At 40.7% G+C, this 15,465-nt stretch overlaps 1 protein-coding gene across 2 annotated transcripts in view; it reads left to right on the forward strand.

The window, feature by feature from the left end:
* LOC139907983 (metabotropic glutamate receptor 4-like) overlaps window positions 1-15,465 on the forward strand; it is a 135,016-nt gene that overhangs the window by 82,497 nt on the left and 37,054 nt on the right. For both annotated transcript variants that reach the window (XM_071894526.2, XM_071894527.2), the window contains exon 3: window positions 11,065-11,200. In XM_071894526.2, the coding sequence (XP_071750627.1) occupies window positions 11,065-11,200 (136 nt within the window). The remainder of the gene's footprint in view (window positions 1-11,064; window positions 11,201-15,465) is intronic.

Genomic DNA, 15,465 nt, shown 5'->3' on the forward strand with positions numbered 1-15,465 from the left:
AACTCCCACACTATTTCATACTTGCAGTTAAACAATTAATACAACGTATGCTTGGTATTAAAGCTGCAATAAGCTACATTTTCTGATCACTAGAGGGTGACAGAAACCACAACACATTTGTAAATAACACACAGCAAAGCCACTGCACTACAGAGGCCTACAAAGGACAAACATTGCAAAGCACCATGCATAAAGGCTAATAGCTAGGCTAACCATACCTGCTCAGAAGTCTCAGTGGTTACCCGACTCGCTTTGCCAGAATTCTCTCCCACTGAAATATTTGAGCTCATCCACTTTTAAAGCCAGAAGCAATAAGACCACTATTTTGGCAAAAAATGACAATCTGACAAAACGGAGGTCATGTGAAAACTGATTTTGGGATTATTCATTACTGTATCTTGGAGAAGCGTTGTGTCCAGAAAGGCTGGGCTGTGCCCCTGGAGGAGGCTGACCTGGGGCCTCCAGCCTCCTTCTTGCTGCTGTCTAAATAAGAGGTAACATGAGGAAGAGTGCCAGAGGCAGCACTGAAGGTGAAGACACTTTCCATAGATTAACCCTCGCGGGATGAATGAACCCTCTGGTAGTTGGAGCCTGTTGCAACCAAAGGGGCACCTGTGAACCTGGTGCACCTTTATGTAATTGTGCAGCAGGTTTCTGGGAGGAGGAGACCTGTTCTTTGATTTCCCATGAAGAGACCTCACTTCTCTGGTTATCACTGGGGTATTTTTCAGCTGAAGAGTTTGTAGTAACGGCGCATGCTTCAAGAAAAAATTCATTGAATTCATCCATTATTTAACAAAGTTCTTGTTATACAGTATTCCCCTATTTTAAGGGCTTATTGTATACAGTATGTAATCCCCTAGAAATCTTGTTTCTCCAGTATTTACTGACGGTTGAAGCATGCATTTGGAGAAATGTCTCAAGTGTAGTCTCTCCACATTGGCTTTCAAGTTATCCAAAGACAACACTGTATCCATATATATATGATTGTTGTGGAGTAAAATCCTCTGGGCTTCCTCACTGCACAATTCAAGTAGTCACAAAGTTCTGAGACAGCAAAACATTTGTGACAAACATCTGTGGCATGTTTTCCTAATAAAATGTTTGATTGCAAATATGAGACCCTGCAGGAGTTGCCTTGCACAATTTTAAAATCGAAACTTTGAATGTAGTCGGCGGGAAAATTCATAATCTACAGCAATTTTCAACTCTTGTCTAGCAAAGCACTATGTCTGCTTTGCTCAAAGCTAAAATGCAGATTTAACTGGGAGATGATAGCAGATCGTGAGTTTCGTGGGTTTGTTTGGGTTCTTACCAAAAATATTTTGACGCTTAATTCACAACAAAATAGCAAGGAAAATGATAATAAAGAAAATATTGATATGGTAAGGCACCTCACACAAATAACTGCTGACCATTCATACTGCAGCAGGTTTGCTCTTTTTTTCAACACTGACCTATAGATCCTAATGAATTAGCTTGCGGCTGGCAGTACCTGCTAGCTTCAATGAAGAATGCCAAGTCATTTTTCACATTGGAAGTGTCGATACAGGAACTTTTCCCCTAAGTCGTGACATTCCTGGTGAAGAGAAGTAAGATTTAATTCAGAATGCCAATTAAAACCATTGAGGCCCTCATAAATAATGGCCTGATGTCAGAAATCTAACCAACTATGGGTGCTACTGAAGGTAACATACAGTATATCACCTGATAGAAGCTGACACTGGACCTATCCTGCCATGTTAAGTTGAGCCCAACATCAAATGTAGTTGCAGGGTAATTTTCAACAGCTCTTTGGCAGTGTGAGAATGTGACTTCAAGGCCTGCTGCAGCTAACTCTTTACCCCTGCCCACGCTCTGATTAGACAGCACCATTAACGTTTGCTCTGTCTTATGAGAGGAAGCAGCACATGCGCTTAAACTTTCTGACTTGTGCTTTAACTGTCACAACTCATAGATTTAAAAACTCTTTAGGTTTAACATTTTCATCATGCAGCTAAGCCTTGCTAGGTGGATTCTCCTTGGATAAGAGGAAAAGTCCCATGGTGTTCAGGTGAGTCATTTTTACCACAGTGCAGGAAAGCTCATTTCACAGTGCTCAGAGGCTTGTCTCTGATTTATAAATCATTTACACCGAGTAAGAAAATGTCATTCAGTCATTCGAAATCTAATTTGTAGTTGCCCCAGACCCTGTTGTCATGTACCTTTTATTTATTCAGGATGTGGGAACTGAATAGACAGTACGCTCTCAAGCAAAAGTGCTCAATGGTCGACAATGACATGGAATTACTATTCTCTCCTGAAGAATATAAAATGCACGTACCAAAATGGCTGTATATTCTTTGTGCACCCTTAGATTGAGCTGTTACATTTGTACAAAAAAAACTTTGCTGCTAACACAGGTCAGAACTAGCTGACCTGACAGTGTTGGATTTCTCATTCTGCTGCCGAAGCAAAGAACAATTTCTGCTCACGCCACTGGGTTGCAATAACTGTCATTTTTTTATATAATGCCATGGTAGTCAAAAGGATGTGCTCATCTCAGTGTTACAAAGTTTATGTGAACACAAGGATATGTTGACAATAGCTGTATTCATGTAGATTTAAAGGTTCTTTCAAATCTGACCATTTTCATGCCAAAAAAATCCAAAATATTATGAGTAGTCAATCAATTTCCTTTGGAATTTGATTTTTGTCAGGGTGGATTTTGTGTGGAATCAGGTCAAAATGTTGCACTGGAATGCATTCAGGTTAAGGGCTTTCCATAGACAACCAGTGTAGTGTTGATAATTTCCCATATTTAATAAAAGGTCAATACTGGCCCGATATATCGGCTTAACCCTGATTTTACTCCCTCAAAATGTCTTGATGATGTGCTTTCCTTAAAAACCTTAAGCCCTTAAGAGTGTTGCACTGCATGTGCATATCCAGTCCAGGATCTGCACTGTGGGCCAAACTGCAGGGACACTCTGGGAAGATTAATATGTGTAAAATAACATGTTCTGTCACTACTGCCCTCTTGCCCTCCAAGAGCTTCCCATGTGCTGCAGGGATAAATAGTGAGTGTGGGTCCATTTCCCTCTGGGACTTAAAGCGCGCTGATATCAGGCCAGGGTTGCTGACGGATGTAATACCGTGACTGGTTGCCATTTGGCTTAAGAAAATAGCCATGCCAACAAATACTTACAGTTGATCCATCAACTTTGAGGCAAGAGTATAACAACAGTTCAACCCAGTTGTGGTCTCAAGTATACTTTCACAGCTTGTTAGTGTAGTCATAAATATTGGTACAAGCTTGATTGGATAATTTTTGATGGCAGAAACCAGTGATTGCGCCCATGCAGTCTTAATGCAGTCACTTAAACGTCCAATCCTGAATCACAGTATATACAGCACCTCTTGTGGCACCAGAGTTCCTCCACCGCTGGCTTTTGTTATGTTCATTTCACTGTTGACAATTTTTCATTCTCAAACTAGTTGCTTCTGTCGTTTTAAATGAATGTTGAAACTGTAATAGTTTATTTACATTTTAAGAGTTCATTTCCAAAATAATAATAAATAATTAATTACCCTCATCTCTTAAAATATAGAAGCTCCGGTCTGTAAAATTTTTTTTGTCTATCTTTTAAAAAACTATTTTGTAAGGGTAGGTCAGGGGTGGAGCTTGCCTTTCGTACATATGGGTGCAACCTAGCATTAAGACTTATGTCTATTCATGTTATACTGTAGGTATAAAACAGCACTAACTAACAAGCAAACTGACACTACTGTTTATTTGAATTCACAATATATTAGGTTATAGAAAATGCTGCGCTGATTCTCATGTCAGAAAGAAAACAAGGGCTTAGTCGAATTATGGTATATTTATTTACCAATTCACATTAGGTCATGTAAGTACATCAAACTCACAGCAACATCAAAAAAATCTTTTCCATATCTGCCATGACGCAGCAACCCTACAAGTTCAAATTTCTTGATTTCACGTTTTCAAATCTGCCAATAACTTTGCTCAAGTCAATGTTCTCGGTTATTTCATTCTCAGTGAAGAGGAGAGCGAGCTGAAAGAGACTGTCCGCGCGCAGGAAAGTTTCAGTAGTTTGAGTCGACTCAAAGAGTGCTCAGCCTGCACACTGCTCAGGGGAATAGTCTGGTAAATCCTATCCAGTATCAACGGGTTTAGGAAGGCTCTGTTCATATTACTGGCAATAAGGAATGACGAAAGTTGGTCAGTGGACAGCTCATCATTCTGCTTCTCAAAAAAGCTTTTATATATGCTGAACGTCACTGTTGCACCATTGAGTTGTATTGTGGCATTGGGGAACGCATTACGTGACTCCATGGCAACGGAACATTCCACCTAAGGGGTGGAAATGGGAATAATAGCGATGTAGATTTTATACAAGAGTGGATGAGCGAGAATATAGTCATTGTTCTTCTTAATATGCTTGTTTAACTTGGGAATGTTTAATGATATAAATTAATTCTGCAGGATTGTCTACATCGTGAGCCATGGGTGCCCGGCACCCACGGCACCCATTTAAATTCCGCTAGTGATTACTTTAGAGTAATTCCAAGAGATTGGGCTGTGTTTGAATCTCATTGAAATGTGAGGGAGTTTGTATGATATGAGATGTTGGTTGGCAGTTAGGGTAAGATGTAAGGAAGTTTATGGTATTTTGTGATTATGGATTAACTATGGATTAAGACATTGTGAAACATGTAAATGATTGTACAGTGTACTCTTATGTTTTGTGTATCTTGTTAAAGGAAACCGAAGCATACTTATTTTACAGAAAACATACAGAATTATGTCACAGTAATCCTAATCTCCTTTTATCCAGTCTAATTCCACATACCACCACGCAGATATCTTTCTTACGAACATCAGAGCATCTCCACATGAGAACATTTGAAAGCCATCATGAAAGACTGCAGGCAAGCTACAAAATTGCTTCCCATCATTTTGTTTCATCTTGTGCTCCTTTGATACTCAAATGGTCAGCAGCATCCCATTCTTCAACAACACGGCAAAGTCAGGTTGCAGAGGAACTGTATGGTTATCCAGCAGACTGGTAAACCACATAGGCATAGTAAACTGTAATGCTTTCTTTCTAAAACCTTTGGAAATTACATGTATGTACACAATGAAATGCTATGGTGTTGTTTCAATAATTAAGTGCTTTTTAATGTGACAACTAATAAGGCAGTCATGATACTAAAACTAGGGATTGTAATCTGATAAATTGGTACGCCTTGCTTGTTTTTGTCACTTAAGCATTAGGTATTCAATGTGTGTATACTGTAAATGTTTCATACCTTCAATAAACATTGCCTCTATAATTTTCTTTCTCATTAATAAGTCTGACGCATATGTTAACACCTGTTTGATATACAGTATATCTCTAATATATTCTGCAGCACAGATATTATTTACAGAGCAAAGCAGGATAGAGAGCATAGCTGTTTGTGTGCTGCTGAGTGATAACTGACAGGGGACCCTGAGTATCAGACTCACATAAAACAACTGTTCAGCCTCATGACAAATGAGGCTGAACAGTGGTCCCCATTGGTACACAGTGGTGAACCCAGGGCTCAGACATCATCCAGCCCAAAGCTGGTCTCCGATATTAGCCTGTAGACTGAGTGAACTGAGCAAGTGTCTAGTCCCAGGCAGTCCACAATCTGCATTAAATGCATGCAGACACGCTCATGTGTTTGAACTGACGATACACTGCACACACACACATGCAGGAGTTCCTCTCGGTAGTCTTCCTTGATCAAATGAGATAGATCAGGGTTATAGATTTGAAAAATGACACAGATGCTTGGCATAATAAAGACAAATTGCAATGATAGTTAGGTGAAATTGGGGTCATTCATCTTCTGGCCATCCAATAGCTGAGCCATCCATGTGGTTCAAATTAAAAAACGATCTCTAATACCAAATCTCAAAGTAAGTACTTGGCATTTCTTTCATACGATGTGCTGTTTGTTGGTGTTGTTTTCCCATGATACTGAGAGGAGAGGGTCAGTTTCTGTCTTTAATTTCAACTAAGCCAAAAATTGATGAAATTTGGTAGTTTGGGGACATCTTGGCGGCTCAGCAGTCCATAATAATTATAATGGGATATTATACTGGAATTGATCCCTGGAGGAGAAATTCATTTTTTCTGCCCCACCCCTCCTCCCCTCCTCCCCTCCTCCCCTCCTCCCCTCCTCCCCTCCTCCACACAGGGGGGTCAGAGGACAGCGGCAGCAGAACAGCGCCCAGGGGCTGGTAGGGATTCAGTGTCTTGCTCAGGGACACTTTAGCAGGGTGGATGGTTGCTCAAACAGGGACGCAACCTTGGCCTTCAAATGAGGGACAGTCTCCCTTATCATCCCTGTCCCTTATTTTTCCAGCATTTCACTCTCAATTGTATACTTTATGTAAAACACACACACACACACACACACACACAAAACAATCTTTAAACAATGTTAGTGTACTAACTTTAAAACACAGTACGCTTACAGAAACCATATGAATTTCACATGTGGAAAAATCCCATGTGAACATCTCCATGTAATAACACACATGGGCATCACATGGGCAATATGTGGAACACACGTGCTTTGCACATGGGAAATGTGTGGCTTTGGAACATGGTGGTCAAGAATTAAACATGTGCTCCACATGTTATAACGTGATAACACGATTACATGTGGCAACATGTTATCACATGAGAAATTCATGTGTTTTTTCTGTAAGGGACATACACACACAGACACACACAGACATACACACACATACAAAACAATCTTTAAGCAATGGTAGTGTACTAACTTTAAAACAGTACATTTTGTGTGATTCATCTAGGGTGTAACTTGTTGGTGGGGATGTTGGGGATTTCACCCTTTCTGCTTGTGATTTCCCTGATTCTTAGCAATTGAATTACACAAAATCATTTGGGATACAGTTAAGTAAACCAGATGGAATACAGCTAAATAAATCAGTTGAGGTATAATTTATCTCTCCATCTAGAGATATCCATCACCTTGGGTAATATTTATTTTTCCCCAATATTTGATCTAATTTCACAGCATTTCCCTCTGTGTAATGTGAACCAGTGTGATCACACCACTGGCGGCAAATCCATGCTGCAATTCTGTACATTAGGCTCTTGGTCAGCAGCCAGACCGTATATATTTGAGCATATCGATAGATTGATGGAACAACACTGCTGTTCAAAGCAGAGCTGTGTGAGCTCCGTACAGATCAAACAGACTTTCTAATTATTCCTTGATTGTGCTTGTAACCCAACAAATCATTTGCTAACATGCAACAGAGGTACCAGTGCAGTGAGGTCATGTTTTGATCCGGTGTTAAAGAGTGATTTTTGGGGAGTCGTGTTCACTGTTAGTATTTGGCTATGATAATTTGGCAAAGCCTGTAGCAATGGAATATTATTGGCCATTAGTATAGTTGTAACAAAATAGGCTGGCACAAGGTTTTAGTCCTCTGTATTTTTGTCACTATTAATGTTGCTGAGCTGCAAATTAGACCTGCATGTTTCGGAAATTTCCACTGAGGGCATCCCAATAAATATGCTATTTATATACCCGCACCCTCACCACACCACCCACCTAAGTATATTTTGTGTGCTTCCTCACAAGTGTTCACTGAGCACAAAAGCTGTGCTGCAATCAGCGACAGTGCCTGGGCATATTTAATGTTTATGGCAGCATTGTCTCTCCCATGAGTGTCAAATGAGAATGAATGTTAGTGTTCAGAGCTATTAGGAGAGCAGGGAGCAGGGCTGACAATTGAAGACATGAGAGAGGAGGCTTGCAGTCTCCTCGGCGACGGATATTTTTAGAGCTGGTTTTTACAGTACACGAGGCTCTGATGTTAGGAGTGGTGCAGGGGTAAGTGTATGGAGAGGAATACACTCCATACGAAGTTTTCAGCAGTAGCTGTGGCATAAAGGACATTTTAATTTGTCGAACTGTATGTAGTTGATGTTTAGTTGTGTCCTTCAGGTCAGTAGTTGGCGGTATGGTCTTCAGGAAATTGTTCAAACTATTAGATCTTGAAGTTTAATTTTAGTTTCTTGATTTGATTTCACACTTTCCTAGACCAAAACAGAATCCATTCCGTTCCATTTGGTTTTACACAAGCCACTGGTTTTTTAATCTGTCGACATCATCATCAGGTAATTTTGATGTATCGCTGTATAATTAATCAACAGATGATTTTGCATTTCTCTGGAGACACAAACAATGGAGTAGCTAAGTGGGTTTTTTTTGTTGTTGTTTATCTCAGGGCTGCGAGACATTTGTTATTAATTGCTTTGTATTAATTGCTTTATATTCTTTCTCTCTACGTTTACAAGATGACATTGAGTGGGAACTGGTGGTCTGGTTCAGTCTGTGAGAGATCTGATGAGAAGAGGAGGGAGAGTTTTCTTAAAGCGAAAAGCAATCTAGCAGTGCATTTTATTGAAAACCTGAATCCTGTAAAGTGACTCATTTAATTTGTTAAAATGAATCTTAAATACATAATGAGCGAGAATTACAGTTAGACCAATTAAAGACCACTTGAGGTTGTATGAAAATGTCATTTTGGATTGGTTGGCATGGTTGAATGGAAGCCATTTCTGCATGCAAACCTTTCCAGACTATGAAGGGAAAAAAATATTATGCACTGTATGTTTGTGTGTTTGCACGTATGTTTGTGTGTGTAAGGGTAATAATGATGTGATATTTTATTGATCCCTGTAGGGAAAACATGTAGGATTAGCTACAGATCAGTGCGCCTTGAGCTGGTAGGGATTGAGTGGCTTTCTCAAGAACACTTTAGTGGCTGCTCCCTGACACGGGGCTTGAATTCAGGTCGTCAAGTCGAGGGACCGTCTCTTTAACCATCCTATACTTACGGATGGATGGATGGATGGATGGTGTTGGCAATAAAATAAATTGGCATGTCTACCCTACAACTAACAGAGTTGCGACTGTGGCCCAGTGGAGGGCCCTGTTCAGCAGGTCTCAACTCCCACAGGCCGGCGTCTCATCCCTGGGTCCTCCTGCCATTCTCTCCAGAGGTAGAGCAATGCTACTGCCTGCCAGTGATGTGAGAAGAGAAGAAAAGGAAGGGATGAGTGCCCAGCTTCCACATAGCATATGTTGGGGGAACGGGGGACTGGAGCACCAGTGAGGCAAGGACATAGAATGTAATGATTGATAGAGTCTCTGAGAACAGGGAGCTGCTGCTACGTTCCCATATTTCCCATGTGCCTGGCTTGGTAGTGTAAGTATAATGATATAGAGATTGTAGATGGATCAACTTGCTTTTAGTCAAAGCCTAAACAATCAGGAGATCCTAGATTGTAGAAATTTACAGAAACATGGTGAATTATGAAGTGCTATACCTGCATGAATAATATAGATTAATTTAGATCAGTAAAACACCTTGTAATTTATCGCATCAAAATTCCAAGCTCTTGAATGTTCGAATCTATGTTAAGTGTGAGATTAAAGTGAGGTAAAAAAAAAAGAATTAGGAGAATGATGTGGCTGTGCTGAGAGAAGAGTCTTGCCTGAGTGCAGAGGGAAACGTCCCCCAAGAACAGACACGGCCCAGTACACACAAAGGAACAAGTCTATTCCTCCAGTGAAGAAACCACTAATCCATTAACCAGCCAAGTGAACGTAAAAGCCAGAACTGTCGTGTCCTAGCTGTGACATGCATGACCAAGGGAAACCCACACGCAGCTTATCTGGAAAACAGCCCCGGTGGAATAGTGAAACCGCAGATTCAAAGAAAAAGAAAACGTTAAATTGCACCACAGAGTACACTAAAATTAGCGAGACAGTGCAGGACGCCCCTGAGCGACTTAACCGGAAGTGACTTTTTGCACCCATGAGCAAAACAGCCCAGCATCATTGTTCCTTTAATGGCATCCCCTGTTCTTTACTCATATTTCCAGTTTCACCGACCTATTAGTATCTGAGCCGGGGCCAGGCTTTGTTTTATGGTGTGAGTCTGGCTGCCATGCACTGAACTAGAGGGTATTATTCCTGCATTGATTGCTCATTGGGCTGGCTTTGTACTGGGTCACGAAAGGGGAATTCATTAGCATGCACATACACTCTGTGGCATTTTGGCAGGGCGACAAAACAGTCCTGAAATGTTGCATTGGGAATTAGAAAGCCTTGGCTTGTTGGTAACCAGTGGCCGTTCCCTGCTGCTTGTAGACTTGCTGCTCAATAGCAGAGCATCTCTTAGTGGCAGAGGACTCAGTTTATACCCATCTGGGGGGAATTGGGTATTATGTTTGCCGGTGCCTAACAAGCAAGATAAGAACTGAATGAATCAATTTCATTGGACAATAGGGTTAAGTAGCATGTCACTGATTGATTAAATTGGAAATTGAATAATACATTTCACATTCTATTCTGTTTCTCTTTCAATTATATTTCTGTCTTTGTAAACAAGAGCCAGAATCACAAATATGGTACCATTTAAAACTTATTATAGTTTGTAGGTTGAACAGAATTAAACTTTATGTGTAATGAGAAAAACAAGAGACTCTGCACAAACGGAACTGATTTTCAATTACAAAATAGATGTACTCCCAAATGCCACCGAATTCCCTCAGACTCATTGGCAGGGCCATAAACTGAATTGATGGGTCTCCATGTCTGAAAGTTGCCCCTTGTGGTCCAGGAAAAGATTTTTTTTTTTAATACCTTGCATCCCTCATGCTGTGAAATATTGTACCTGCACACATTTAATCTTGCATCCATCATAAAAAAGTCCAGAAGATTGAATAGGATTTGTGTGGGTTTAAAGAAAAAGGCAAAGATTTTCCCGCCTGCATGACCTAGAGCACACACAAGACGTTCCTGAAATTGCAGTAATTAATTTGCACTTGAGTTTGCCACTTCAAGTCCAAATCTCAGTCTAAGCAACTTTAGCTATAGTCAGTGGTAATGAGGTCAAAGGTTTTTTCAGAAGACAAGGCAGTAATTTCCTACACTTGTGTTTAATTTTGAAACACCCCTCTTTTGTCTTCCATGCAGGAGGTCTGTGCATTTCACAGTCGGTGAAAATACCACGTGAACCAAGGACCGGAGAGTTTGACAAGATCATTCGCAGACTGAGTGAGAACCCCAACGCCCGAGTGGTCATCATCTTTGCCAACGAGGATGACATCAGGTGAGTGCAGCAGAATGTTACTGTTACCTAACTAAAACAACATTTGATATTTATTTGCTATATGATTTTTAATGGCTGTCACTTTTCTGTTTTTAAATAGAGAGACAGTCATAATGTGAGAATTTGGGTAAAGCTAGAGGTTGCAGAATCTTTCAACATACAGTGATTCATACTTCTTAGCATTGCAGTATCTTTAACTGAGGCCGCCTTTGCACCTGGCATTAAAATGCGTCTCCTATGTCCACATTGAAATCAGATTGCTTTTTTCCCCCTTTCAAAATGCAGTGTGCCACCCACGTCTTAATATTTATATCCTTTTAAAGATGGCAAGGAATCAGGAATTTGTGTTGGTGCTCTATATGCACATTCTCTCACGCCTCATTACAGAGGAAGAAGTTGTTAGAGGCATATCATAGGCAATAGCTGACGTGAAGGCAGTCTTATGCAACTGTTGTCCTGCTATTATTAGTTTCGTCAGACCAAGTTGACAGCATCCATCTAATCTCTCTTCTTCCCCATCCATGAGGTTCCTTACTATACATTTTGATACATTACTATTTTCAATACTTGTAGTTAGCTTTAAGTCACTTTGTCAGTCAGAACTGTATGGCACCTGTTTGCTTTGCATGTGCTCCCTTGTTGGATCCATTTACTGCCGTGATCGTAGTTGTATGTAGATTGGAGATGCAATTGCACTTACACTTTGTGGGTAACGCTGCCAAATGTGCCTCTGACCAACTCCAGAGGTCGGCTGAGTGGTCAGATCTTCGATGAGTCAGGGGTGCATTTACACCCTTAAACCTTTATGCATTTTTACTCTATCCAAATACAATCTGATCCCGGTGTAAAAAGTGTCTGTGGGAAACTGTGATGGATTGTGATGCTGCTGTTTCCTTGTGGCTGGGTTTGATTTCTCCCCAAACCCTCGTTGAGCTTTTGTACTCCACAAAGTTACTGCAAGTCTGTACTGTTAGTCTGTACTGTTAAAAAAAATGTAAAACAAAGAAAAAAATGTATAGTCTCCTCTGCACTTAAAGGAAAGATGGAAAATACAGGAATGTATCACTTAATTTGATAAACATACCACTTAATTTCAATGTGGTATATGTTGATTTCCTAATACAGACAACAAGACAAAATGCTGTGGTATTTTTTAATGAATGAATACAAATTTTGATTAAAATTAATAATTTGAACAAAATAACTTATTGACCCCTGTTATGTATTTTGCAAAGCTCTAAACGCAAAGATCACTAATCTGTGCCGAACAAATGAACAAAGCAATTAAACCCATAAATGTGCCAATTTCAATTCAATCTCTATGTACTATTGGACTGATTGTTTGCCAAATAACATTTTAAGAATAAATGACTTAGTTGTATGCTGAATCAACACATACAGCACTGCATTGGGTTTATAACGAAGGCATGGTTTCCCAGCAACCAGTTAGTAGGCCAATGTATTCCGACAGGAAGTGGGCAATGATTTGGGGCGGTCTCTTGATGATGACCAGAGCAGAAGTCCCAGTGCTCATTGACTTAATCCAGTCCTGATAACGGGTAATAGTCTGGATATATAGTAATTACAGAAAGCCAGGGGGATTTCAGCTCTGCATGCCTGCTCTATCCTTGAACCCAGTCAATGTGAATTGGCAGCAGCTTAATAGGAACCCAAAATTGTCTGCACAGAAACTATAAGAGACCTGAGCTGTTTTCATGGAGCCCTATAATATGATACCTAACCAATAAAACAAATGCCCTGCCTTGCCTTGGGGCTATAAAGAATGAGGGGAATAATGTTTGAGATGCAGGAGTCACTTCAATTTTGTTTGGATTAGCCTCTCATAGTTTAGCCGAGTATTTATCAGTGTGGAAAGGGACGCACCTGAGCAGGTATTTCTGCGAGGGGGATGCTGTATAGTATTTTCTCCGTGGGGAAACAAGTTCAACACAGTCTCATAAAATTTAGTGATAAAGAACACAAACTCTGAAACACAGATTGCATGTTGTGGACTGGAATTAGGTGAACATACGTTCCTCCACCCCAAAATGGATTATATAACAATAGCATGAATTGGACGCACCATTTTCACCTGTTCGGTTAGGTTCAGGCAAGTAAAACACCTTTGGTTAAAGTTAATCAACTAAAACTTTGGTTAAGGTTAGAGTAAGGTTCTGTGCATGTTCAAATAATAAACGTTTTTGCCAAAAATTACATTTTTACTCACAATTGAACTTGATCTTGGCATGAGTTGGGAATTGAACTGAGGTTACTGGAGTTGATGGCAAATGTATCTGCCCATCCATCACAACCACCACTCTTCTAGTTGTGTCTCCCTCACATAATCTTTTCATGGTGGGAGAACGTATTTCTCTCATTTTTCATCCACAGAGCACGTATTTGCATTTTAAGACATTGTGCTCATTTCACCAAATTTTGGTTAGTCCAGGCTCGGGGAAAGGTCATTATTAATCGAACATAAATCCTAAGAACATAGACTTGGCAAAGTGACATCAAGTCAGTTGCATGACTCACTGCTCACCCACTCACCATTTCACAAAAAAACTTTTATGGTGTAATAATTATTTTACAAGGTTATACTGTCCTCCTTTATGTAATTAAAAAACTTGATCTTATTTGAGAATATGAATTATTTGTGAAGACAGCATCTGACTATTCTGCCACACAGAAAGCTTATGTTAGCTACAATACACTGTGGTGCTTTTTTTTTTTTTTTTGCTCTGGCATGTTCAGGGCAGCATGAGAGTTTGAATTGCTTCACATGCCAGGAGGCTGTTTCAATTTCACGTTGGTGTGTTCCAGCTTGCTCGCTCTAACGTGCAGCGGCTACATGAACAGCAGGACTTGCTGGCAGTTTTTATAGCTCCCTTCTCTGTTACTCCAAATTAGTTCCATTAGCTGGCAAGCCTGGACAAATGTGGCAAGGGTGTTGTTCTGCTACAGCCAGGGTGAACTCTGCTGCACTGAGAATGGATACACTGTCCATGGTAGACTTTTGACTCTACTGGAAATCCTTTGCAGAACTTTGTCCAGGCTCAGAATTGCATATCGCAGTCATGAAATCACCTCTACTGCAGCAGTCCTGCCTCTTTACAGTGTGTCTAAATAAACACCTCCTTTTCATAGGTGATATATCATTCAGTCAAAAGTTTGGACAGGCCTGATTGACTGTACTATGTTTTTCATTATCTTAAAGCCATTTTGATCTAAAGGCTTATGCTTAAATGCTTGAAAATGTCTTTTTTAGACAAATATATATAGTGAAGTTGATGCCTATGTATCGATTTAACACTGTTTGGTCCCTGCATAATTCCATTTCTGTTATTTCATAGTTTCATAGTAGTGTGCAAATAAATGTATTCAAGTGGATAGGAAGATGACAGGCAGTTCAGAAGAGGATTGCAGGTGAGAGGGTGTTCAAGCAGGGCTTTGGCTCATGTCCTTCTGTTTGGCAGGTCTGCTGGACTGACATCTCTGCTGTTGTAGCCATGTTGTCAGCAGATTTATTTTTCTTCCCCCTGAATATGCGGGATAACCAAGAAAAGAAGCCACACTTCTTCTTCTTCTTTGGTTTTGGCGGCAGGCTGTCTTTGGCACTGAAACTCTGAGGTCCTGTAGGTTTGACCAGTTGGGCGGGTGGAAGTGTCTTTTCCAGGGTCAGACAGGACAGATCCTTGGTGTCCTTTACAGTTTCAACCACAAGGCTTGGTGGAGCTTTGACCTCAACCTGGATGGCTGGAGCCTGGGACTCCTGAAGCAGGTCGGTTGATCCTTCCTTAAGCAAGTGAATCAGGGTGTATTCAAGAGAGATGAAGAGAACCACCTCTGAGGTGGAGTTATTGTCAGGTCCAGCAGAGAGAACAGTGACTTTTGTTCCCTCACAGCATTCAGGTTGATGCAGGAGTGACAGAGCTTTCAGCAGCGGCCTCAGTCTGTGCACAGGAGTTGACCGTTTCCCTCTTGATGATAAAAGGACATTGTTCTTCCTCCTTCTCCAAGTCCTGGAGGAACAGCATCAGTTTAGAATCAGCTTTGACGATTGGCTCCCAAGTTCCTCCTCCTCCAGGAGGACTGAGAGGAACCGCATCAGGTGTGAATCAGTGCTGCTGACAACAGGTTCCCATTTGTCAAGCTGGTCCAGAGTCGGCCCATGCTGTGGAGAGCAGTCAATTACAAATCTAGAGAGATGTGATGAAGCGTAGAGGAGCTCCTCACCAAATCCCTCCTTCTCCTTCAAGTCAAAG

Source organism: Centroberyx gerrardi, chromosome 14, assembly GCF_048128805.1.
Source record: "Centroberyx gerrardi isolate f3 chromosome 14, fCenGer3.hap1.cur.20231027, whole genome shotgun sequence".
Classification (NCBI taxonomy): domain Eukaryota; kingdom Metazoa; phylum Chordata; class Actinopteri; order Beryciformes; family Berycidae; genus Centroberyx; species Centroberyx gerrardi.